Genomic DNA, 27,170 nt, shown 5'->3' on the forward strand with positions numbered 1-27,170 from the left:
GATTAACTTCCCGGGACCATACACCATCCAATCTCCCACTTTTCCCTAAAGAATTCCCCCAGCTGCTGATAGAGACTAATTATTGGTATTACTTCAAAGTCTGCAATTATCTCACTATTACCTCATTGCCACAAAGGCCAATTCATTGGCTACCATCAAAGGTGCCATGAGGCTATCGATTTTAGACAGGATATTAAACATTAGGTGTATACAGAACCTGCTGCAGCCTATCTGATGAGAAGATGTTTTCCTGTGGAATATATTTGCTAAAACATTGGTCTGAATACATAAAGACACATCAGCAGTGGAGACTGCATGATTAACTGAAGCGAGGCTGTGCTGAGCGAGAGGGCGACCCTGCGTTGTGGCAGGCAGATCATATGAGTTCACGGCACTTCTGTCCATCTGTCTGCAACAGGTTTAGATGTGGCTTCAGCTCACTAGCTCATAATAAATTGGTCATAATCTTCCACCCATCAGGTTACAGCTGCTTCAGTCTAATACTACAGGATGTAATGGTGCAGCACGTACAAACTGCCATATCATACACAGAACCGCTAACATTTTGTTCTGACTAAAGAAATGCTTTTATGCCTGCATTGTGCATTTTTACAGCCACTCTAATTAGCCAAACCTGGCAAATGTCATAACAGAGCAGCTGTCAAAAGTATCTAGCGAGATTTGTGTGCATGCTGACCTAAGGTTATTATAAAAAATTCCATGCTCATTATTTCAACATAAAATGCCCTTTTAATGTGTCTCTGACTAAACAGGCATATCAAAAACCACAAATTGTAATTTTCCACTCTGTGAGACCCCTATCAAGCCAGTGCACATTGAACCAACTGCAGAACTACAGGAAGGAAGTAAAAGTGTTATGAATTTATTTTCCTGAGAGCATAACAGCATGGTTTCCCCCAAGCAAACAAAACAGTTTCAGCATTACCATTGATTTGCAGGCAGAATTCAGTTTCTGTGAGCTTTATAACACATAATCAGTTTGAAGTGCCTCTATGGGCAAACTGTTAACATGTATCCTCATTCATTTACATTTGTCAGAACATTGGAAAACAATACAACCGTTAGTTAGATACAATATTTCTACATTTTCTTAAAGAAATGGTTCACCTAAAAATTATAATTTGCTGAAAATGTATTCACCCTCAGGCCATCCAAGATCTAGATGTTTACTTCTTCATCAGAACAGATTTGGAGAAATTTAGCATTACATCACTTGCTCATCAATGGATCCTCTGCAGTGAATGGGTGCCGTCAGAAAGAGAGTCCAAACAGCTGATAAAAACATTACAATAATCCACAACATGACTCCAGTCCATCAATTAATTTCTTGTCAAGGGAAAAGCTACATGTACTGTATGTAATAATCAAATCCGTCAAGATGTTGCTTCCGTGAAAAGTCCATCCCTTGTTGTCTTCTCGCATCCAAATCCACCCACATATTTGTTTAGAGCTGTTCTGGACTGTTTTATACAATATTGGAAATGTCTTTGACTACATCTTTATCTGTATCCATCTGTATGCCATGGCTTTATTTCTTACAAACATGCAAGATGACCATGATGAACTGGACTCGTGTTGTGGATTACTGAGATAATGATTTTTATCAACTTGGACTGTCATTCTGACGGCACCCATTCAGTCCAGAGGATTCAATCCAGAGCAAGTGATGTAATGCTGAATTTCTCCAAATCTGTTTTGATGAAGACATGAAGAGGATGGCCTGACAGTATATGTTCGGCAAAATTTTGGGTGAACTGTTCCTTTAAATTGCAATTGAAATGAAGGTGTTGTTAAAATGCGTCCTGGGTCGCTTTTCTTAATCAGTCAGTTTCAAAATCATTTTATTGAAATTTTGTTTAGCAGCAGACTTTCATTTGCTTATTTACAGATTGTTTGAGAACAGTGTATTAATAAAGTCAGCCAGATGGCAGAAGTCCCTCCCCAGCACTTCTCCGAAGTAATAAAATGGAAACGATCTCTGATCAATCACTACACATGGGGTGGACAACGATAGCCTCATTACCACGATGGCGCCTCAGAGGCACAGTTGCTTGATAGTTTATCTGCGCCTACATTTTTGGCGAGGCTTCTGGGTAATTGGCACCAGCAGCAATGATCAACAGAGAAAGCATTAATTTCTTCTCTTTTTAGTTTCAAAACCTCACAGTGCTTGGACACTGACAAATTATAGTCCTGTCTGATAGATTATTTAAAGCAGAATGACACAGAAAATAATAAACGTCTAAAGTATATAAATGCTCCTTATTCATCAATGTTTTAAAAGATTTATTTTGAGATTATGGTAGCTTTAATAATGTTTTTGAGGTCTTCAGCTCGCATAAAGCATTGCTGCCACCTAATGTGATGCTAAGGAGGTGCATGCCAGGATTGCTAAAACATGTTCTCAAAAAATACACTCAGAAATGTTATTTTATAAAACACTTCTTTCTTTAAACTGAACAAGAAACAGCTGAAGGACTGTTATGCAATTACTCTTTTGTCTACACAGCATTTGCAGGCGAAATATGCTGACGGTGAAACTGATAAGACTTTTTTTGTGCTACGTTGCACATGGATACAAAAGTTCTGTGTCCTCATAAAATACTGCATTCCTAGGAATTGTAACTTTTGTATCAAGGTAGATTTTCACATTAGTTTCTAAAAGCAAAAACCATTAAAAACTCTTCATTCGGTCAGAACAAAACCTCCTGTATCCAGTATGTAAAGTTCAAGAGAACAATACGTTCTACATTAGTTGCAGTTTTGATTATAAAGAGCACAATGAAAGCTGAAATGATGTTTGCTTCTCTGAGATAATGACTTTATTTTTTTCTACATTGTACAGTTTAATAAGTAGAAGGTTTATTCGGTGATGGAAATGTCTTTGACTGTCTTTATCTGTATTCATGACATTAGCTGATCATTTAAGAAATGGCATTAAAAGTTAATATGGCAATGGCAAAATTAATAGCCTTGGTTATAGTGTTTCATTATTGTGACTACAAATAGGATAACACCAGAAACTGGGCTCTCTTTTGACAGCCATCATAATTGTCCAAAAGTAGCATAGTTTGCCTGCACTGTATCTTTTTAAATGAAATCATAATTATTGCATTATATGTGTTTTGTCCTTCATAATATTGACATTCTCATAACTGTACAGTGACACAGCTCTGTAAATAAACATTTATGGAGGAGGCAGCTAGTCTGTCACATTTTGTGTAGATTTAACAATGAGAGGTGGATTAATTTAAAGAGGCAGACTAAACACTGATGTCAACACAATTTGTTCCAATTATGTTTATATGACAGATGCTGCAAAACATTACTAAACAGCACAGGAAGACAAGGAAGAGGAAACATGTGAATAATAAGCAGGAAATAATGTCTTCACTACCCTAAATCAGAGACAGTTCTGGATTGAAACATAATGATGATAACTTTTATTTGTGTGCATGCCAAGCCAAGGATTATGTGTAAACAAGAAATTACATTAACTGCATGACAAACGTATGAGCAGAGAAAGAGTGGCAGGTAATGAAGCTCAATAGAAATATTGCACGGTTTGACTGTTTTGTTTCTACAAATGAATTAGCAAGGGATTTGTTTTCCTTTGGATGACATCTGTCGATATATGTGACCACTACTTTCCCTTTTAAATTCCATTCACATACCTTAATTTCCATTACTAACCATGTAAAATTGTCTTGGCTGAAAATAGCTAAGTACATATAAGTATGTATGTTTTTATTTGAGGCCTATGGACACAGGTGGATCAGCCTTTGCCAGTTTTTTGGGCTAATCCACTATTTGGTATACAGGACATGAAAGTAATCAATACTTAAAAATTGCTTTCAATATATATATATATATATATATATATATATATCATTCAAAAGTTTGGAGTTATATTGTCATTTATTTTCAAACTAAATGTATTCCTGTGATGCAAATCTGAATTTTCCGCATCATTACTCCAGTATTCAGCGTCACATGATCCTTCAGAAATCATTCTAATATGCTGATTTGCTGCTCAAGAAACATTGATTATTATCAATTTTGAAAACATTTATGCTTCTTAATATTTTTGTGGAAACTAATGCATCCTTGCTTGATAAAATTATTAATTTCTTTCAAAATGTATTACTAATGCTAATTACTAAACTTATAGTGTATTGAATGCAGATGAGAAAACAAAAAAAGGACAGTGTAAAGATGAAATATATCTTTCACTACTCATGGCTTTCTATAGATTCTGAGTATTTTATCTTCTCATATGTAAAATATTATGGCTTCTTATCAATATCGAACATTACATTACAGACTAATACTCCTTCCATTACATATATATGACATACTCACATACGTTAGATTATATAAAAGAATACTGTATTTTGGCTCACACAACAGCAATAAACAAGCACACCCTTCTCTGTCCATTGCTGAATTATACAGTGCGGTTCAAAACACACACTGTGTAAACACCATTTCTGTATCACTCCTTTTCGTTTGTCATGTTACATATTCACTTTATGTATAAGAATAGCAGCACACATTCCATTTTAACAGTAAGTTGATGTCATGTATATTTCGACAAACCATCGCTGAGAATCGTATGCTTAGATGAAAATGACCATTCATTGCAGTGCTTCAGCAGAGGCACATTGGTCAAATTTCATTCATAATGAATATGTCAAAAGTCATGTACAGAATTACTGATGTTGAGGCAGTGCAGAAGAACAATACAGGGTTGAATCTTTAGCTGGTTACATGTTGTGTGTGTCCTTGCATAGGTCACAGAAAAAGGCCAAGAGAATACTGAGGTCCTGATTCAATGAGCGCACAAAGGAGTTTAAAAAATAAAGATATCTGCAACTTGAACGTCGCTTCCAAAATAAGAACATAATATGCCTCTTTATATTTTCACCATTCATCTTTGTTATTTTCCTGCATTGGTGCTTTTTTTATGAGGGTATTTCTGCGCAATCCCATAGGGCACATGGGCGGCAATGGCACCCATCTCTGCAGCACCCTCCACGTGAAACATCTGGTCATCAAAGTAGATGTGGGGCCGGATTTTCTCCAGCATGGGGCCTTTTGGTGCCCCGGCCAGGAAAAGAGCCTCGTCCACCTCCAGTCCCCAGGCACGGAGAGTCTTTAAGGCACGGATGCCTGAGCTGGCTGCGCTGCGGGCCGTCACGAGGTAGGTGCGGATGGGACAGTCCATACGGTGACCTTTAGCGTAAAATTTCTTCTGAAGCTTCCCAAGCAATTCCAGGAAACCCTTCAGTGGCCCCTGTGTGGTAGACAGATATACAGTATTAAACAGTATGTCTATTGTAGCATCAACTACATTAAAGAACAAGGACACTCAGTCGTGTTCTTGGAGATTTAGCCTTATATAAAACTTTACATATTATATCTGCTAATTTAAAGGTGAAGTGTGTCTTTTTTTACTCCATTAGTGGCACCATATGCAAAAATTATAATTATAAAGGATTATAAAGGGATAGTTCACCCAAAAATTTAAATATGATGAATTCTTCATCAGAAATGATCTGAAGAAATTCAGCATTGCATCACTTGCTCACTAGTGGATCCTCTGCATTGAATGGGTGCCGTCAGAATGAGAGTCCAAAAAGCTGATAAAAACATCACAATGATCCACAACTAATCCACACAACTCCAGACCATCAGTTAATGTCTTGTGAAGTAAAAGCTGCATTTTTGTAATAAACAAATTCATCATTAAGACATTTTTAACTTTTAACCGTTGCTTCTGGCAAAACTATGATAACATATTCTCGAGTGAAAAAGTTGTCTCATCTGAATAAGGAGAGAAATATTCACAGATCAAGATTTGTACTCTCATTCTGGCGGCACCCATTCACTGCAGAGGATCTATTGGTGAGCATGTAATGTTAAATTTCTTCCAATCTGTTTCGATGAAGAAACAAACTCATTTCCATCTTGGATGGCCTGAGTACATTTTAAGCAAATTTTCATTTTTGAGATAACTGTTACTTTAAACATGCATTTTACATTTGCTCTGTGTCATATTTAAAATATAAACCGTTTAAATGAGTAACAATAACAATGCTTACATGATCTAACAATCTGTTTTCATTTTCCCTCTCATGCTCGAAGAACTTGTCCAGGCCGTGGGCTTTAAAAATGCGCTCAGACTCATCAGAGAAAAGAACAGCGTCGCCATCAAATGCCACTCTCAGCTGGGTCTCGGACACCTCGATTTGTTTTTCTGACATAAACATGGTGGCTGCTGCAATCCCTGTAAGAAAACACAAAGTCAAAGATAAAGCTCACCAGCCTAAATGAAAACGCAGTGTGATGAATGACATTTAAAAGGTGTCCTTTAAAGACATTAGGACCCATTAAGCCTCAGTAAAACAAATAGGTCATTGGATTGTTAAGTCGATCTGGAGTTCAGTGCGTTCCCCCGCTTCAGTTAGTTTTATTTAGCTTTTTTTATATACACGATTATTTCTGCAATAATTAATACAATGACTGTATATTACTGTATATTACAATGACTGTAATATGTGAACAAAGCAACATACGATATGGTGCTCATGTGCTCAAAGGTTCATTTAATGGCAAACTCATTTTAAATGGCAAACTGCAAGAGCAATTCCTTTGGAGTCACCATCACCACTAAGTAATTTGGCACTTTTCATCATTCAAAGTCAGGTTACCTTTCAAACGCTATCTAAATATACAGCAAGTCTAATGTCTGTAAGGCACACCTGTTCGTGATTTTTAAACTGGTTTCTTGGTAAGTTCACTTCATACGGTTTTGCTATACTTTGTATGTCATTGAGACATGTATATATACCAATTCTGCATCATATAATATAACTTTTACTCACCATTTGAGAATTCAATTTGATTAAAACATTTTGCACAACTATATTTGGCCAGAAAAATTCCTATGAATATTGTATTCATTAAAATAACATGAAAGGTCTCTTGTTAGCATTTTTTGCACTGCTTGTTGCACAAAAATGTCACATTCCTTTCATTTACTGAAATTCTGTAATTGTGCTACAAGATGAAGCACTAGGCAGTTGCATGTGTTATCAGATATTTACTGTGTACTAACCTTCAGCGAGGGCTTCCTGAACCTTTTCAGCATCAGCAGACAAATACAAGTTTGTATGCAACGCTTTCAGGTACCCAATGGGGCTGCTACCTCCTGTCATGCAGAACCGCTCAATGAATAGATCTGGGGATGAGAGAAGAATATTAAACAGCAATTAACATTTCATGAGAGCCAGATATTATTACATTTACATTTACATTTATGCATTTGGCAGACCCTTTTATCCAAAGCAATTTACGCATTCGAGCTATTGTTACACATTTAATCAGTTATTACCATATCCAGCACTCAGTCTAATGCTTTTTTTTAGAATACACCTCTTTTTTATTTACATTTACATTTAGTCATTTAGCAGACGCTTTTATCAAAAGCGACTTACAAATGAGGACAATAGAAGCAATCAAAACCAACAAAAGAGCAACAATATGCAAGTGTTATGTTATTGATTTTTTTTTTTATGAGGTTAAGAAACAAGTAGAATAGAAAAAAGAAAGCTAGTGTTAGTTTTTCAAGAAACGCTAGCAGTTAGAGAGTAAATATGCAATTGATAGAGGGTCAAGTGTGTGTGTGTGTGTGTGTTTAAATAAAAAGAAGACAGATCAAATAGAATTAGAATAGAGAGTGATAGAGTTAGAGGGGCAAATATAGATGGAAGAGATGTGCTTTTAGCCATTTCTTGAAGATGGCTAAGGATTCAGCTGCTCAGATTGAGTTGGGCAGGTCATTCCACCAGGTGGGAACAGTTAATGAAAAAGTCTGTGAAAGTGATTTTGTGCCTCTTTGGTATGGCACAATAATGCATCGTTCATTTGCAGAACGCAAGCTTCTAGAGGGCACATAGTTCTGAAGAACTGAATTTAGGTAAACAGAGCCAGAGGTAGTTTTCCTCAAGTTATTTAAACCGTGTTTAAACGGTCACAGTCTACAATTAGAAGATTCACTATTTTCCCTTATGAAAATTAACCATGGTTTTATTATAGTAAAGTGTAGTAACCATGTTTTTTTTTTGCTCATTACCATTTGTATAACCACAGTTTTACTACAAATGTCATGGTTAAACTATGGTTAGTGTTGCAAGACTATGGTTAATTTGTGGTTACCATGGTTTAGTATATGGTTATAAAATAGGTTTATAGGTTTACCATATGTAGTAATATAGGTAATATCTATATTATATATAATATTGTAATATAGGTTTACCATGTTTTTTTGGTTTTATTTGTAGTAAAATCACGGTTCATTTTCATAAGGGATTGACACCTCAGTTATGAACTGTTTAACAGATGGAAAGCTTAGACTGGTGAGAAATGTTGGGGTAATGTGCTCCTTTTAGCCTTTAGTCTTTGACACATGGGTGCCAGCTTAGTAAGACATCAGCAGCAGGTTTGATTTACATGACATGTCAAGCCAAGTTTGCACAGGAGTAAAAGAAGGGATAAGGTACAGTCAACTGATCAGTATAGTAAAATGAACCCCTATCAGCATTCTGGTGTTTGAGGGTGCAAAAAAAATCTAAATATTGAGAAAATCGCCTTTAAAGTTGTCCAAATGAAGTTCTTAGCTATGCATAGGCTATTACTTGTCAAAAATTAAGTTTTGATAAATTTACAGTAAGAAATTTACTAAATATCTTCATGAAATATGATCTTTACGTAATGTCCTAATGATTTTTGGCATAAAAGAAAAATCGATACTTTTGACCCATGCAATGTATTTTTGGCTATTGCTATAAATATACCCCAGCGACTTAAGACTGGTTTGTGGTCCAGGGTCACATATCTATTTTCTTTTTATTTATTATATAATTTAAAAACCCCTTGCTACGTGTACTGCATTAGGCTAACTGAGACTTGTCATAGCACATGCGTATCATTGCTCTTTTGTTGATTTTGATTGCTTACATTTTCCTCATTTGTAAGTCGCTTTGGATAACAGCATCTGCTAAATGACTAAATGTAAAATGTAATGTACTTGGCAAATAAGTGAATACATCAATATTAAATATTGATTTGAGCTATTTTATCACTTAAAAGATGAAACTGCTGAGTGCAGTAGGAGACATGAAATAGCACCAAGTAGGAGACTGGATGACAGGAACAGTGTCAAATATACAGTTTAGCCTCGTTATACAAAAATATGTGATCTTTGACCAGAGGATGCCATGACTGACCAATCAGAATCAAGTATTCCTGAGCGTCATTAAATAATGAGATATATGCAGGCAGGAGATGTAAAATGATGCTAAATGAGATAAAAAGGCTCAGGTGATTGAGCTCAATGCTATGTGATTGGCTGATGACAACTCAATACCTGACATCAAGGAAAGCAGTAAAAATATTTTCATATCATTGATTGATATTGCTAAATGATTATAATGTGTTTTAATAAAGTATGAATATGATTGCATCTCCAGGCTAACAGGGTTATTGTTCCCCAGTGAGATTAGCACAGAAACATGAGAGACATTTTCAACACTCTTGATATTTTAGATCAAATTATCCTTCATGTAATCTGATTGGCACTTGTTTCAAAGCCCCCCCCCAAAAAAATCTGGAAAATAATTATTGGGCTTTAGATGAAAGAAAAATAGGTTCTCTCTTATTTGTTGTATTATTTGTATAATTTTTGCTTTCTTCTTTGCAGTGATGGATTTCGGAACTATTAGGGCATTAGACTCACATTTATCATCTAACAAACATCTAAAATTTTCATGGTTCAGGACATGAAGTTCTGACTTCAAATGGTTCTTGAAACGTCAGTTCATATCCACATATTTGTTGTTTTGTCCAAAGAGAGGCCAAAGCATGAAGAGATGTTTATTTTTCTTCAGTAAGCCACCGGAAAGATCAAAACCAGTCCAGCTGGGGCGCTGCAGGGAACTGAGCAGGAAGTGGCTGGTTTGTGATACAAAGGTTAGAGGTGTCACATGCATCTCTGTGGGAAGATATGATTGGCCAGCTGGAGATTTATCTTCTAAGAAAACATTTGCCTTTACAGTTTTGTGTTATCAGAATCATGTCGTTACTTTGCATCCCATGCCTTTGACTTATTGATTATCAATAATAGAGCATAGCAGTGTACATTTTCTGTTTTGTGGTTTATGATTTCATGATGAGGCACCTTTATTTCTTTAGTTTTTATTTTTTTTAATGAGTAAATGATGACAATTTTCATTTTGGGTGAACTATCCCATTAATAATTAGCCTATCATCCATTGTCAACACTGATCATCCAAGGGGAGCAATGTTTGCAAGAATGGACCTTTCTGACCATGTACAAGTTTGTGACAAGTCCAGGTTATTAGAAGGTCAGCAAATTATACTTACTGTGGTAGTTGATAGTGTTGATCAGTCTGATGCCTACATGAGCATGGTTGTAGGTTACCAGCACAATATCAAAAATCTCCTCGCTGTCTGGATAAAGCTCCCGCAGCCAGCTATTTACTGCCTCCAGTGCCTGGCAAAACACACAAAATTATGTGTCTAAAACACAAGTGTTGTAAACTATTATTAATAGTATATTAATACAAATACAAATGAAGATAGATTTCAGTGTGTTAGAGTACAAAATCACTTATACAATGATTTAGGTACATCAACTGGTGTTCCACAAGGATCTATCTTGGGTCCAATGCTTTTTGCTATGTATATAAATGATTTTCATCTTGCATGTCCTGGCATTAATATACAAATGTATGCGGACGATACAGTAATTTATATACATGGTAATAGTCTGATACAGGTTGCAAATGAAATTACAAATTCTATGGTTAATGTGTCGGCATGGCTAAAAGAGAATTGCTTACAACTAAATGTGTCCAAAACAGTATGTGTGTTTTTCAGTATTATTAAAGAGCCGGATGTTTACGTGTCAGGGGTGAGGCTGCAGGTATTGCCTCAATATAATTATCTGGGAATACTGATTGATTCTAAACTTACATTTAAAACTCAAGTTTTAATCGGTACATTATCATCATTGTCCAATACTGGAAAAATATAATTTGTTAAATTGGGAAAACATGATTAAGTATGCAAATGTATGCTTGATGTATAAAATTATTTATGGTTTATCTTCTCTCCCTCTTGGTCAGTTAGTTCGTATCAGAACAACTGATTATTGCTCTACAAGAGGCGCATTAAGAGGATACTGTATCATACCGTTTAGACGAAGTAAATTTAGTAAGTCTGCTTTTTGTGTCAAAGCTGCACGGGAATGGAATAGCCTACTGTTCACATATGCTTTATTTAGGGTTCAATTGAAGAATTGGTTCATTAGTACGCAGATTTGTCAACACTAGAATCTATCCTATTGTTGTTTGTATTTTGTTTGCATTGTTTTTAATTGATCTTATATTGTTTTCAATAGACTACTGTATGATTTGTATTGTGTAATTACTACATTTTCTAGTATGTATTTTTAATAAAATATTCTTTAGGGTGACTTGTAACATCTTGTCCAGGGACTACGGATGAAAAATAGCCTTTGGCTAATTCTGGTACATTTACAGACATGTTTTATTAATGTACAATGTCCCTGTCAACTAAATAAATAAATAAAGTAAGTAGTTGTCAGGAGTATGGACTGTTTTGTGTGTGTTTTGCTCCCCATGTGTTCCATGTGACCCAGTTTCCCCCTCATGTTGATTGTTAATTTGATTCCAGGTGTGTCTCGTCTTCCTCCCTGATTACCCTGTGTTTATAAGCCCCAGTCCTTTCAGTTAGTGTTTGTCGGTTCTGAACATCATTCCTTGTATTTCCTGTGCTTCCTATACACCCTGTTGGATTATTAAAGACTCGTTTTTGTGAGTTCCTCGTCTCCTCATTCTTTGCTCTGTGCTCCCTGGCAGAGTGTGACAGTAGTAGACAGTGAGAACATTGCGGTCAATAATAATAAAGGAATAATCCTGAAAATGTACCCACCCTCAGGCCATCAAAGATGTAGATGAGTTTGTCTGTTCATTGGAAAAGACTTGGAGAAATTTAGTGTTATATAATTTGCTCAATATGAGAATAAGAGAACGAGAATTCAAACAGCTGATAAAAACCTCACAATAATCGTATTAATAAACTAATAATAGTTTACAACATTTCTGTTCATAATAAACAAATTCTCCATTAAGATGTTTTTCAGCTAAACATAATATTGCTTTCTCCAGTGAAAAAGTCATCTTGCCTGAATCAAGAGAGAAATGTGCACAGATCAGCATGATTTACAAGCAAAAACAGTTCAAAACCATTCTAAACAAATATGTGGGTGGATTTGAATGTGCGAGGACAACAGGGGATGACATTTTTACACTGGAGGAAGCATTATTATGGATTATAGACTCATTTGGGACAGAAGTGACTGTTTAAAGTTAAAGCATCTTAATGATGTATTTGTTTATTACAAACACACAGCTTTAATTGGTTAATTGATAGACTGTATAGTTGTGTGGATTACTTATGGATTATTGTGATGTTTTTATCAGCTGTTTGGACTCTCATTCTGAAGGGAACCCATTCATTAAATGATGTAATTTCTTCAGATCTGTTCTAGTGAAAAAACAAGATGAGTAACTCATCTACATCTTGGATTACCTCCAGGTAAGTACATTTTCAGCAGATTTCATTTTTGGGTGATCTTTCCCTTTAAGGCAATGTCCTAGTTTTTGTGAAAAAATAACTCTTTATAAATTCATAATGCATTATATTTTATTGTGCATTATTACCTTAACAAATGGGAATGCTGGGCCCGGAGCAAAGGGCTCATTTTCGTGCTCCATCTGATACCTGAGGTACTCCTCTATTCCTTTCTCCTCAAACACCTTCTGCTCTTTCTCTGTGCGGAACAGAACCCGCGATGACACCGCAATGGTGACGGCATTCTCTGGTTTGGGCTGAATAGAGATGGTGAAAGAGTGAGACATTCCCAATGAGACATTCATTACAAATGTTGAGCATATAACATACAAGTACAGGCTACCTGGTTCTTCTGTTTGTTAAAAGCATGTGCACTGATTTCATAAAAGTGGTCTATATGACTTGTGCACTGTTACAAATCTTCTGAAGTCATAGCTTTATGTGACAAGTTTTTTCACAATAATAATCATCTCCACCATAGCTCTCGAATTCCATTTGAATATGGATATATTTACATCCAATATATTGTATACTGTTCATTTTAGTAATAAATTTAGTAGTACATTCTTTTGTCATTTTTTAAATATTTTAAATTAATTTCCTTTTTTTAAATAATTCTATTTAGCTTTCATTTATATTTATTTCAGTTTTAGTTATTTGTGTATTGTAACTTAAATTTACTTTATTTTTATTTTTTTATAATTTTTAAGTTAATTTTTTTATCTATTTCATCTATATATATATATATATATATATACATATACATATACATATACTGTGTGTGTGTGTGTGTGTGTGTGTGTGTGTGTATATACATACATATATATATATATATATATATATATATATATATGTGTGTGTGTATATATATATATATATATGAATGTATATATTCAATTATTTATTTGTGACCCTGGACCACAAAACCAGTCTTACGTGTACATTTTTCTAAATTGAGATTGATACATAATCTGAAAGCTGAATAAATAACCTTTCCATTGATGTATGGTTTGTTAGGATCGGACAATATTTTGCCGAGATACAACTATTTGAATATCTGGAATCTGAGGGTGCAAAAAAATCTAAATATTGAGAAAATCACCTTCATAGTTGTCCAAATGAAGTTATTAGCAATGCATTTTACTTATCAAAAATATCTTCATGGAACAGGATCTTTACTTAATGTCCTAGTGAATTCTGGCATAAAAAAAATCGATAATTTTGACCCATGCAGTATATTTTTGGCTATTGCTACAAATATACCCCAGCGACTTCCAGCGGTCCAGGGTCACATTTAGGTAATCTTTACTTTAACAAAGCTATAATAATACAATAACAACACTGTTCAATATAAGAACCAGTGACACTAAGATCAATGATTCTAAACCTGGCAAGACATGTTAAAACCGATAGTTCACCCAAAAATTCAAAGTCATTGTTTACTCACCTTCAAGTCTTTTTTGGGTGAACTATCCCTTTAATGCACCACATCTGAATATACATAAGCACACACGAAGGGAGAAACTATTGAATAACAATGCCACTAATGTATCACATAACTTCAGATGACTTAAAATAGCTCAGAAGCCATATTGACCACTCATTACATAAAATGATCATTATTTTCATTTTTGGGTGAGCTATCCCTTTAAAAAGAGCCAGCAAGAAATGCATTCTGTAGAGTGCATAAAGCAGCTGAAAGAACAGTATGAAATGCAGTAGTCATCTCTCCACAGCAAGCAATCATGCGTCATTACAGATTATCTCTTAAGGTGAGAAGGCACGAATAGCGTGATTAATGAAGAGCACATTAGGATCTCCGGCGTCAGAGTAGATCGCACAGAACTGGATAATTTGAGATTATCATGGTCATCACAATAGCTCTTTCCCCAATTTTATTGTTCAATCAATATTTCATATGCAGCCACAGACCACTAAAAGTGATCCAGTGATTATACAAAAAATTCATTTCCAATAATGTTGTCAACCTGTATAGTCCCCAGTTTAGATATAGTCAGTAATGTGATTCCCAGAAGCAGAGCATAAAACATGTACAGTGCTTATGTATAATCACATGGCCACACATCAGCTGAGTATGTCACAGGAAACCACCAGGAAGAGCAGGGCTACTTAATTTTGGAAAGGGGCTACCGCATGACGCAGACCTCTGTTCGTGCTGTTCAGCACGCCCTCAACCGAGCGACAACCCTCCAACCCCAGACATGTACTGCCTGGAGGGTTATGGGAAAAGGACAAGCCTGTGTAAATTGATCTGTGACAAGTTAACAATCTCTTTCCCCAAAGGACCGGAGACCGATTTGCCATTCCAGATGAGCCGTGTCACGTCTCTCGCTCGTGCTGAGAGATCCTGAGAGCTTTGAGCTGGACTGGGAAATTTTGATGATAAAGGGTTTTTCAGGTGGTTGTAGAAATGAGACATTACCAGGAAATGAGAGTGGATAAGTGGCCACTGCATTACAGAGGGAATGGGCTGTTGGGGCAATGGGGCCAGAGTTTAGCTATCCAGCACATTGTTAGAGGGAACATTTACTCTAAAAGCCCTTTACAGATCAGGAAGAGTGAACATTGACCCACTGTATCTGTCCTAATTGTTATCCTAAATTGTGACTTTGGTGCCCACTTACCAGCTATATGTGATATTTTACTACAGATATTAGAGTTTTCTGAATCAGAAACATAAAGGCAAAACACAGGGAAAAAAGTATATAGTGTTTCAGGGGGAAAAAATAATAATTTAAGAAAGAAAGAAAGAAAGAGTTACTGAGAGGACAGGAAAGGAAAGAGAGGAAAAAGTCTGAAGTGTCCTATAAACCAGTGGGACCCCGCCCCCCAAACCCCCCCCCCCCACACACACACACACACACAAACATAAAATTATTATATGAGGGAACTTTACAAATGTGATTTCTGGACATGGAAAAGTCAGAGAAAATATTTTTTAAAAAGTGTAGTTTTTATAATTAACAGATTGTTTTTATTATTTTAATTCAGAAAAGGTCGTTTTAAGAAACACAACAAAACAAAATAATCACACATGACTATAAAAGACAAGTTAACCATGAAGAGCATTGTTATTAAAGCTTATGAAATTATGCATTTTGATCATTTTAGTTTTCATACATATTTTATTTAATTATTCAAATATTGCCACTCCTGTTTTCTTTTAAACGTTTATATTCAATTTTTTTATTCTACACTATTTCAAGTCACTAAACAAATTTGTAAATTTCTGAAATGCATGTTCATTTTTCTGACTGCATTTTTCTGAGTCCTATATAATTTTTTATAATTATATACTGTACATTTGTGTGTGCGTGCGTGTGTGTGCGTGTGTGCGTGCGCGTGTGTGCGTGCGTGTGTGTGTGTGCGTGGGTGTGTGTGTGCGATGAAAAAATAAAGGATTTACACTTCACTCTTCGTCTTTTGGACCACTGTGTGTGATATTGTGGTTATGCTACTTATTCTAATTTGCTATTTTCTGCCTTTCATGTGTGGTCAATCACAGGAAATCACAATTTCTAATGCATACAGCAAAAAATGTTGAATGCATTGCACAGGCACATGAAAACTTAAAGCCGTATATCTCTTGCCTTTAGTTAATCGCCACTGGCAGATACACTGATATATCTACTGAAAGACAGAAATGGATTTCGAAATGAATTTTCTTTGCACCCAATAATGTGACTTAAACACACTGTCAAATGTACTAAAAGCACCATCAAACTGAGCTCTTAAAATGCATTAACGTATTTATTTGTGTAAGTCCATATTGTGGGTCAAAAGGTCATGCGTTTAGTAGAGCAAAGCAGAACAGATTGTTAATGAGACGGCAGAGTTGAAAATCTGCATGACCCTTTGAAAATACTTACAAAGAATATGCCTCCCTCCACCTTCCTGGCCCGTCTCACAGGTCCCTTCATAAAATATTATAACATATCAACCTCCACGTAACAGGCATACAGATTTGTCTATTATGTAATGTATATCACAATACATATATGTTCTATGGATGAGATTGCCATAGCTGGAAATAAATAGGAAAAAACAGGTGGGGCAGAAAGCAAATAACAGACAAGCCTTGTTGAGAAACGAACCACGAAACAATCCTATGACCAACAACAATATTGGAAAAACTGCTTCTGATTCATAAAATAACACTGTATAAGACACATGTATAAGTGATATTGTAGTGCTTTGGAGTAGCTGTTCCTATAGAGGGGTTTAGCTCTCCTGTGGAGATGTGTTATATAAACCGTGTGCTTGAAAAAGCTCCTCAAATGCTTGCTCAGTAGTATGCAGTGTTATTCATGGTTCAAACTCTTGATATAGAGACACTTTAATTATACTGTCACAGATACAGTTACAGACACCACATGGGCTTCAATATTGAGTGTTAGTAACAGCTCCTGGTAAATAAACTAATTAAACTCTGTGTTTTCTTTCCCTTTGACCAAGCGGAAACAGAAACTCAAGCTGTACACTGTGCATATAAAGTGGGCAGATACTAGCCCTCTTCATGTGGTTTTGTTGTGGTAAGGCTCATAAAATAGGAACAATTGTCCATTTATATTCACTTGATAGTTAACCTTTTACAAATCATTTCAGAGACCATTTCTGGTTATGATACTGAAGAACTATGCAGATGCTTTGCAGTTATGCTTTGGGTCAATTCAATATTGAAAGGTTAACTATTTTCCCAATGGGTGTTTATTAGCTAACGAGTCATGGAGCTTTAATGTGGAGATCACAAGTGGTCATTTTTGTAAAATCTGACAAGAGGTCATTTTAACCAGTTTGTTTAAACAATTTAAAAAAAAATCAATATCAGGTTGGACTAAATTGTTTTATTATTTTTATTATTATTATTGTTGTTGTTGGGGCAAGTTGTCCTGTGCTTTTTATTGTACACCATTCAAAAGTTTTTTTTTTTTTTAAGTTTTTTATGTTTTATAATAAGTCTTTTGAAAGAAGATAAAACATATATAGTAAAACAGTAATATTGTGAAATATTTCTACATTTTAAAACAGCTGTTTCTATTATGATTTCAGCATCATTACATCTTTACAGTCTTCAGTGTCACTTGAAGAAATCATTCTAACATTACTGATTTGCTGCTCGGGACATATTTCCTCTTTCATTTTTATTTCATGTTTATTCAAGATTCTTTCATTGAATAGACTGTTCAAAATAACAAAACTTCTTTGAATGAATTAGATTTTTGTCATAACAATGTGAAAGTCTTTACTGTCACTTTTGATCAAATCAATATATCCTTGCTGAATAAAAGTATGAATTTCTTTCAGAAAGAAAACATCTTACTGACCCCACACTTTTGAATAGTATAGTGTCTGTTTATCATTTATATGTAGCTGTCTAATGGCAGGTTCCCATTTTGACAAATTACCATAGTGTACATGCTGTATATGAACTGTAACGCTGGAAATATTTCAGTTTTCTTTGTAATCAAGATTTTAGTGTATGTAAGACTGTAATGTAAGAATTTATTAATCATTTGGCTAATGTGGGTTCATTCATACAGGTCAAAGTGGTAGACTATGGGGTGGTGACTTTCTATACCCACAATAAATCACTTCTGGGTCAGTCTGGGGCAAGCAGTGCAAGTGTTGGAAATGGGAGAATACAAGAGGATAACAAAGAAGAGAACGGCATTGCAGGTTATTAATAGATCTGGAAAAGGCCAGTGACGCTTAGAGTAAGTATAGAGCTAAAGGCTATGGCAGAGAGGGGAATTATCCACATGGTGTTGACCAGCTGCCTGTTGCACACACTGAGTGTGTTTTTATGTCTGTTAAAGTGACAGTGTATTTAACAACACATTTAAAGTTCTCTAAGTTACAAAACAAATGCACTAGGCCAGACAAAATGTCCTATTATAAAGCTCTGCCCTTGGCAGCAGTGTCACTGTTTTATTCGCCATGCACAACATATGACAGATGGCATTTCGATATTTTACGGTGGTGTTAGCAGAGTCTAAATAAGCAGTGGACAACATAAAATGAGCTGCACATGCTGTACCTCCGATGGCATTATCTCCTTACATTAGTACCGTTACCTAATAGTGCTATCACCCCCCTCCTTTCCCATGAAACCTGTTTTGTTTCTGTTTTACAAACTCTGACACCGCAACCAGGCATCACAACATAAAAGGCTATGCTCCTCTTGTAATTATATTTCATTTAATTATGCTGTTCTGACAAGCTTCAGATCAGTATGAGAGGAAAGTGACTGGAAATGCATAAGGAAAAAAGGCTGACTTAAAAGTGGGAGCTGAAACAAGTGCACTACTGTATGTAAACATTCCACGTACTAGATAGCCCACAAAAGTGTGACCTCACCAGAAAAAGGACAGAAGCGATAGGAAAATTCACATCACAATGAATGTTAGAGTTGTGTATGCGAATATGATGCACAAAATGAATGTGAATTCACAAATGGGACACTTACTGATTTGGGCTTCTTTGTAGAACCTACATTTTCATGGACATCCTTGCTGTCATCCCAGGATGCTTGGCTATCACCATTTGAGGTTGATGGGCAGGTGTTGGGCATGGGGTCTTGCCGCTTCGTGACCTGAACAGGGTCAAGACTCATTCTCTCCAACTCTTCTCATTAACGGCACACTTATCCAGGGCTTTATCACGCTGTGCTGTTCTCTCTGTTCACATGCACAGCCTCTCTTCCACATACAGAGTATGTCTCCAGCTTTAGGTAGAACAGTATCCGATGCTATACTCCTGATTCAGTGTCTAATGATAGTGCTGGCTTTGGTTCTATGCGGCTATATCCTCTCTGCTCTGACGTTCTGCCTGCAATCTGCTGCTGTGACGCGGTATGTGTTGATATCTACCCCTTCTCTCTCTTCCTCCCTCCCCACTTATTCCTCACTCATGCACATGCCATCCTCCTCGCTTTCCCTCTATTCGCTCTAATCTATCTGCATGCGTTCTCTCTCCCTCTCTCAAAATATAATATTCTGATTGGATCAGCATCTTCCAGCCAATGAATAATGGACTTCCCTGGCAGCTAGTCCATCCCCACAGACACATACACAGACAGACAGACAGACAGACAGATAGACAGACAGACAGATAGACAGATAGACAGACAGATAGATAGATAGATAGATAGATAGATAGATAGATAGATAGATAGATAGATAGATAGATAGATAGATAGATAGATAGATAGATAGATAGATAGATAGATAGATAGATAGATAGATAGATAGATAGATAGAACTTCTCACTGTCCCCTTAATGCCATTGTAATGGTGCAAAACAACTCATAACCCAATAATTAGTTGCTAGGCAGCACTTCGACCCCATGTACAACCTTGCCAGGGATTGGCTGTTTAGTTGGCGCCCTGACAACAGCCCTGGGGCCCGGAGTGACAAACTGTCCACACTGACCAGTGGTTGGCTGCACTCTTCTGGGTGAAGGAGGAACTATACTCTCATTCTCAAGGATTCAACGATATTAGAATGACATCTAGATATTCAGCATTGCAGAGTGTGAGTGTGATCATGCTTACAATAAACAATATTGGGTAATATAAATTTTAGTCAAAAATTGGCCAGTTAGTTTTGTGTATTTCCCCTTCCTATTTATCTACAGACTCACTCTGGGCTTTCCATTTCCTAATTTGGCGTACAAGCCAACTCTTGGCAAACACCATTTAGGCTATATGTTTGTATCTGCATACATCGCCCTCATTTTACCCCATATGAACAAGTGAAGAGGAGACTCATATTTTGACCTCTTTGAGGAACAGTATTAAATAGCTGCCCATAAATATGAAACTAAATGAAATCCACTACAACATAAACTGGCTTTTGAATCGATTCATAATCGGAATCAGAATCAGAATCAGAATGAGCTTTATTGGCCAAGTATGTTTACACATACAAGGAATTTGTTATAGTGACAGAAGCTCCACAGTGCAACAGAAAGACAGTAACAGGACAGGACACAGGTAATGAAACAAAATAACAGGAAATAGCAATAACCAATGTACAAAGCAGCAAAAAAAAAAAAAACAATACACAACATATAATATATAATATATAATATAGGCGATGATGTAGATGTATTTATTTTCTGCTGCAACACTGTAAATGAGTCTCCATTATTGCAACCTCTTTGAGCCTCAAGTGGTATATGTAATAGAGTTTTGTATTTTATAAGCAGTGGATAGTTACAGTATATTAGTCTTAACGATGACGCTCATAGGACTTTTATTTTGAAGTGTAGTTTATCACGGAAAATCCCCACACGTCAGCTCGCTTCATATCGTTGTTAGCGGCGGCTCGGAAAGACAGATAGTGCTTCCTGAAAGTCTAAACAAAACATGCGTTATTGCTTTATTTCTTAAGTTTTGAGCAAACAAAGTGTTTGAAATTAATCGGAAATTACCTGTTCATTAGAATAACAAGAATGGAGCATTCGGTGCCCAAAAAGTAAGTGAAAATACGAGCTCGGCTAACCAGCTATCAGTCAAGCTAATATTTACAGGCCTCATCTTACTAACCAAACTGAAACTGCAGATCATTTAACGAACTAGAATAGATTAATATCTTAGTTAATATCTTAAGGTTCGTAATTAACTAAAGCTACAAGACCAGTTGTTGTTATGTTTATTGGTGTTTATATTAGTTTAGGTTACATTTTAACTTCTGCTGTCTGGACCTATGGCGTTTTATGCATTAAATAAACTATGATTGTGTTTATTCATAACAGTAAACTGAAGAAACTCAGTGAAGACAGTCTTACCAAGCAGCCAGAGGAAGTGTTTGATGTCCTTGAAAAGCTTGGAGAAGGGTGTGTATTAATATTATACTTCTTAAGTGATGTTGTATGCATATGTTTTGGGAAAAAATTAATATAATGAATGTTTTTTGGTTCAGATCATATGGCAGTGTTTTTAAAGCCATTCACAAGGAATCAGGCCAGGTTGTGGCCATTAAACAGGTTCCTGTCGAATCGGACCTGCAGGAGATCATCAAAGAGATCTCCATAATGCAGCAATGTGACAGGTAAAACAGCCATTAATGAATAACAATATCCTTTTATTAATCTCTTGTTATTGGCTCTATATTAAATATTTCCCAACACTGCAATTACTTGTGTTTTAACAGTCCTTATGTGGTGAAGTACTATGGCAGCTATTTCAAGAACACAGATCTGTGGATTGTGATGGAGTACTGTGGCGCTGGATCGGTGTCTGATATCATCAGACTGCGCAACAAAACTGTAAATAAAATACAACTGTAAATACACTACAGAACTTCATTGCGTGGTTAATAACGCAGTTTTTTTCTCTCTTGTCAAGCTCACCGAAGAGGAGATCGCCACAGTCCTCAAATCCACCTTGAAAGGTCTGGAGTATCTCCATTTCATGAGGAAAATCCACAGAGACATCAAAGCAGGGAATATTCTGCTCAACACAGAGGGCCATGCTAAACTAGCAGATTTCGGAGTGGCTGGACAACTTACTGTGAGTATTGAAACTATCTTGCTTTAATGTAGAACTTGCATAAACTACTAGTTAAAGGTTTGAACATTACTCATATTTTAGAATAGTAGTGCGTTTTTTTTTGTTTGTTTGTTTTTTGCTTGTTTGTCTTTTTTTTTTTTGCCTTTTTCATTGTTATTTGTTGAATTAAAAATGTGTAATTCCATAGTGTGGGAATTATATTGTTTTAAACAAATAAATTTAGTATTTTCTTAAATCTTAAATCATCCATTAGTTATGAAAAAACAAAACGTGCATATATATGACCCTGGACCACAAAACCAGTCATAAGTGTAAATTTTTCGAAATTGAGATTTATACATCACCTGAAAGCTGAATAAATAAGCTTTCCATTGTTGTATGGTCAGTTAGGATAGGACAATATTTGGCCGAGATATAACTAGGTTAAACGTACCTATTAAGAACAGATTTTTAAAACACCAGGCATCATACACTTAACGACTTTGTATATAGTCACAAAGGAAAACTGGCCATCATACACTAAACGACTGAGGATCACACACTAGCAGACTTTAAATTCCTTCCGATCACAACAAACTCACACAGAAATGTGCGCATTGTTTCTGTGTTCATCCCTATGAAGGAAATGTTTTATTGAACGTGATTTACTGAACGTGGACTAATCTTGATGTTGCAGTGTCCTTAAATGACACTTCACTATGAATATATAACTGAACAAATTGAATGCCCTGTTGCTTGATTTTAGTGTTTAGTGCCTTTTTATTGACTTTGTACCGTCAAATAAAACATTTTCAATTATTCTTTAAAAAGGTTTTTTTTTAAATAAGATTTTTTAATAAAACATGATGTGAGCTTAATGGGAACAGGGGTGTGCTTAAAGGGTACACAAATTAATTTAATGATGTATATCTTAATCAAAATTTGTTTGTCATTTAAAATAAAATATTTTTATGTGAGAGATTAATATTTTATTTTAGCATAACTTTTTGTACCGAAACCAATATCTTGTGCACTAAAAATGTCTCAATGTAGATTTTGGTGAGCTTAATAGGTACGTTTACCCTATTTGAAAATCTGGAATCTGAGGGTGCAAAAAAATCAAAATACTGAGAAAATCGCCTTTAAAGTTGTCCAAATAAAGTTCTTAGCAATGCATATTACTAATCAAAAATTAAGTTTTGATATATTTACAGTAGAAAATTGACAAAATATCTTCATGGAACAGGATCTTTACTTAATATCCTAATGATTTTTGGCATAAAAGAAAAATTGATCATTTTGACACATATAATGTATTTTTGGCTACTGCTACAAATATACCTCAGCGACTTAAGACTGGTTTTGTGGTCCAGGGTCACACACACATGTGTATATGTGTGTGTGTGTGTGTGTGTGTGTGTATATATATATATATATATATATATATATATACATACACCAAAATAGGGTAAACGTACCTATTAAGCTCACCAAAATCTACATTGAGACATTTTTAGTGCACAAGATATTGGTTTCAGTACAAAAAGTTATGCTAAAATAAAATATTAATCTCTCACATAAAAATATTTTATTTTAAATGACAAACAAATTTTGATTAAGATATTAAGTCGCTATATATATATAAAATTTACATTCAAATTCTCATCCATAATCATCTAAGAACAATTTCGGTCAAGTGTATCCAAACTGGTCGTGTATATCATGTTTCATGAATCATTTTCATTTATAATGACCACAAAAGGACACAATGGCGAAGAGGAACACAGTTATAGGAACACCCTTCTGGATGGCCCCTGAAGTAATCCAGGAGATCGGCTACAACTGTGTGGCAGATATCTGGTCTCTAGGCATCTCATCCATAGAAATGGCTGAAGGAAAGCCTCCTTATGCAGACATTCATCCAATGAGAGTGAGTGGAACACGCTGAGAAGTCCTTGATATGGAATTTAAATAAGAAACTGGTTGGTGATGGTGTGTCTTTTTGTGTCATTAGGCTATTTTTATGATCCCCACAAACCCTCCACCCACTTTCCGCAAGCCAGAGCTGTGGAGTGATGAATTCACAGATTTTGTGAAGAAATGTCTGGTGAAGAATCCAGAGCAGAGAGCGACGGCCACTCAACTGCTGCAGGTATAGGAAGAGGCAAAATTATTGCTAGATACTAGCTCCTTTTTATGATTCATACAGCTATTTATTCATTCCTGATTTTATTTTGGGCATTTGTTTTTTGGTTTTCCATCCAAGTCGTGATCATAAACATCTGGTTTGCTGTTCATTTTCTGTTCGGCAGCATCCATTTATAACCTATGCTAAGCCAGTGACCATCCTGCGGGACCTGATCACAGAGGCCATGGAGATGAAGATCAAGAGACAACAGGAACAGCAGAGAGAGCTGGAGGAGGATGATGAGAACTCTGTGAGATAATTCACCGACGTTGTGCATTAGTTATTTAGTTTACGTCAGCATTTGTGTTTCAGCTGATGTCGTATGTCACTGCATTATGCAGGATGAGGAAGTGGAAGTGGATTCCCACACCATGGTGAAGTCTGGTTCAGAGAGTGCTGGAACCATGCGAGCCACAGGAACCATGAGCGACGGCGCTCAGACCATGATCGAGCACGGCGGCACCATGCTGGAGTCTGACCTGGGCACCATGGTCATCAACAGCGATGATGATGATGATGATGAGGTAGATCTCGGCTCTATGAGGAGTGAGTATTTGTATCTTTTTCTTCACATTAACACTTTTTTGCTGCTTTGAGAGAGGTTTAATCTGATGTTTTTTTCCTTTAAACAGGAAATCCTACATCTGAGCAAATTCAGCGTCCATCCTTCATGGACTACTTCGACAAACAAGACTCAAATAAAACACAAGAGAGTTACAATCACAACCAGCAGGACCCGTGTTTAATTTCCAAGACCGCTTTCCCTGATAATTGGAAAGTGCCGCAAGATGGAGATTTCGATTTTGTAAGTGCTCTGATAATGTTCTTTTGATTCGTTGTTTATGCATAAAGCTGAATCAAATGAATCACTGTTTGTTTCTGTCTGCGAAGCTGAAAAACCTCGATTTTGAGGAGCTCCAGATGCGCCTTTCTGCTCTGGACCCCATGATGGAGCGAGAGATTGAAGAACTGCGGCAGCGCTACACGGCTAAGAGGCAACCCATCCTTGACGCCATGGATGCGAAGAAACGCCGGCAGCAGAACTTCTAACCGACTTCACAGATGCTGAAGCTTCAAAGCTGGCTGGCCAGATCTTATGTCCCCTCCTGTGTTCAATCTTTGTACTGATGCATCTTATTCTAGATTCCTGCTGTTTGTACATTCGAAGAAGGTCCCAGTGGATGTACAAAACATAAAATCACGATTTGTTTTTTGTTCTTTAGAATTCAAAGGTCACAATTTTAGGAGTTCACTTTAAACGGAACAAATTATTCACAATCTTAATCAGTCTCACCCTCTATTGTTATGAAGTTTAGGCTTTTCTTTAACTTTAAAATTCAAGCCATCTCTACATCCGTGGTTAATACTTTCTTAATACTGTAAATGAGTCCAAGGTGAAAATGACTGTGAAAATGTGAAGTTTTGTGGCTGAATTCTTAAGAAATGCTGGTTGGACTGCTGCAAAGTCATTTTTAGGTGTGAATGGATTACTAAACCAAAGACAATCAAAAGTAGAGAATGCCTTATAGCGCTTGAAAACCCTCTTTTGGAAGTTTGCATCACGAAGCTATAGGTTAGTATTCTGCTAATATGGGACCATGTTAGAGTAGAGATGCCACAGTCATCTTTACTGGTATTAATTTAGAGACAAACAGGACCATTCCTGCAGCTATGCTTCCCATCCCATCAAAATTCGTCATTGGCCCAAAGTGAGGTTTGAAACATCTGCCCACAGCTTTGTAAATACGCATGGCTTGTTTATGCTGAATGTCACTTTCTCGGTTTCTGAATGTTTCTGTGTGATGTCTTCCCTATGGTCTCTTCGCTGCCACTGGCTCTTTAATAACTTGTGGCAAGTATTAGTGTGAGGAAGTGAGAACTACTTTTCCTGTGCCCTTTTTTAAAGTTCTTGCTTTATCTCAGGGGTTGCATATCTTTGAACTGTCTCTCTTTCTTCTGGTCTTTTTTAAAGATTGAGTCATTTCAATGCAGTGATTTTGTGTTTCTCATTATGGTAATGGTACCATCATTACTAGGCCTATTGAGTCTCTCCATAACTACCAAAAGCAATACAGCAACTCAAGGACATAGTAATGTAACAATGCAAGTAATTTGAATGACCTAAACCAGTTGCTGAATCTTTTCAGAGAAGGATGAGTTGTTTTAAATAGGCATTAAAATCACTCTCACAATGTTTATGCCCTGATTGTGGACTGATGTCTATAAATCTGAGTTGGTTTGAAGTATAGTCTGCTAATGATTTATTTTTTTTAATAAAAAGGCTAATTCATAAAATAGTTAGGGATGTTACCAATGCCTTACATTTCCTGCAGTTGTGAGTTATATCAGTTTATTTCATACTCTGACATTTACATAGGCACATTTTTACTGAACACTCTAATTTATTGTGGCATTATACATAATGTATGTTATTTTTTGCACTCTGCATAGTTTTTGAATAAAGGTCTGTTACTTGTCTCCTTAAACCCAATGTGGACTTATTTAACAACAGTATATTTAATATTGTTAAACATATGGGAACACTATTGAAACGCTATTAAATACACAGACAACCCTGGAAACAAAAGGGCATTTTAATGGTGATAGAAAATTAGTCAAATGTTGTTCTATATTTTCTCAGCTCCAAAAAAATAATAATTTTGAAACAGAAATTGTTCTTTTCGAGAACAAATGTGTATTATTTC

The 27,170-nt window shown here is 36.0% G+C and overlaps 2 protein-coding genes across 2 annotated transcripts; one reads left to right on the forward strand and one right to left on the reverse strand.

Moving 5' to 3' along the window:
* Positions 1–4,155: 4,155 nt before the first annotated feature.
* LOC306885087 (cytosolic 5'-nucleotidase 1A-like) lies at positions 4,156–19,628 on the reverse strand. The gene is made up of 7 exons (XM_079441422.1): positions 19,250–19,628; positions 16,653–16,697; positions 12,852–13,019; positions 10,468–10,597; positions 7,142–7,264; positions 6,126–6,310; positions 4,156–5,317 (listed from the first exon to the last, which is right to left on the reverse strand). Exons 1-7 carry the CDS (start codon positions 19,394–19,396, stop codon positions 4,961–4,963), a joined length of 1,155 nt encoding a protein of 384 aa, XP_079297548.1. The 5' UTR covers positions 19,397–19,628; the 3' UTR covers positions 4,156–4,960.
* Positions 19,629–21,051: 1,423 nt separating this feature from the next.
* Positions 21,052–26,949, forward strand: LOC306885388 (serine/threonine-protein kinase 3-like). The gene is made up of 11 exons (XM_079441857.1): positions 21,052–21,261; positions 21,542–21,622; positions 21,709–21,837; positions 21,940–22,054; positions 22,134–22,298; positions 24,040–24,207; positions 24,292–24,429; positions 24,590–24,715; positions 24,807–25,011; positions 25,098–25,270; positions 25,357–26,949. The coding sequence occupies exons 1-11, from the start codon at positions 21,239–21,241 to the stop codon at positions 25,513–25,515; spliced, it is 1,482 nt and encodes a 493-aa protein (XP_079297983.1). The 5' UTR covers positions 21,052–21,238; the 3' UTR covers positions 25,516–26,949.
* Positions 26,950–27,170: the final 221 nt, after the last annotated feature.

The sequence above is a fragment of the Barbus barbus genome (assembly GCF_936440315.1).
Source record: "Barbus barbus genome assembly, chromosome: 19".
NCBI lineage: Eukaryota > Metazoa > Chordata > Actinopteri > Cypriniformes > Cyprinidae > Barbus > Barbus barbus.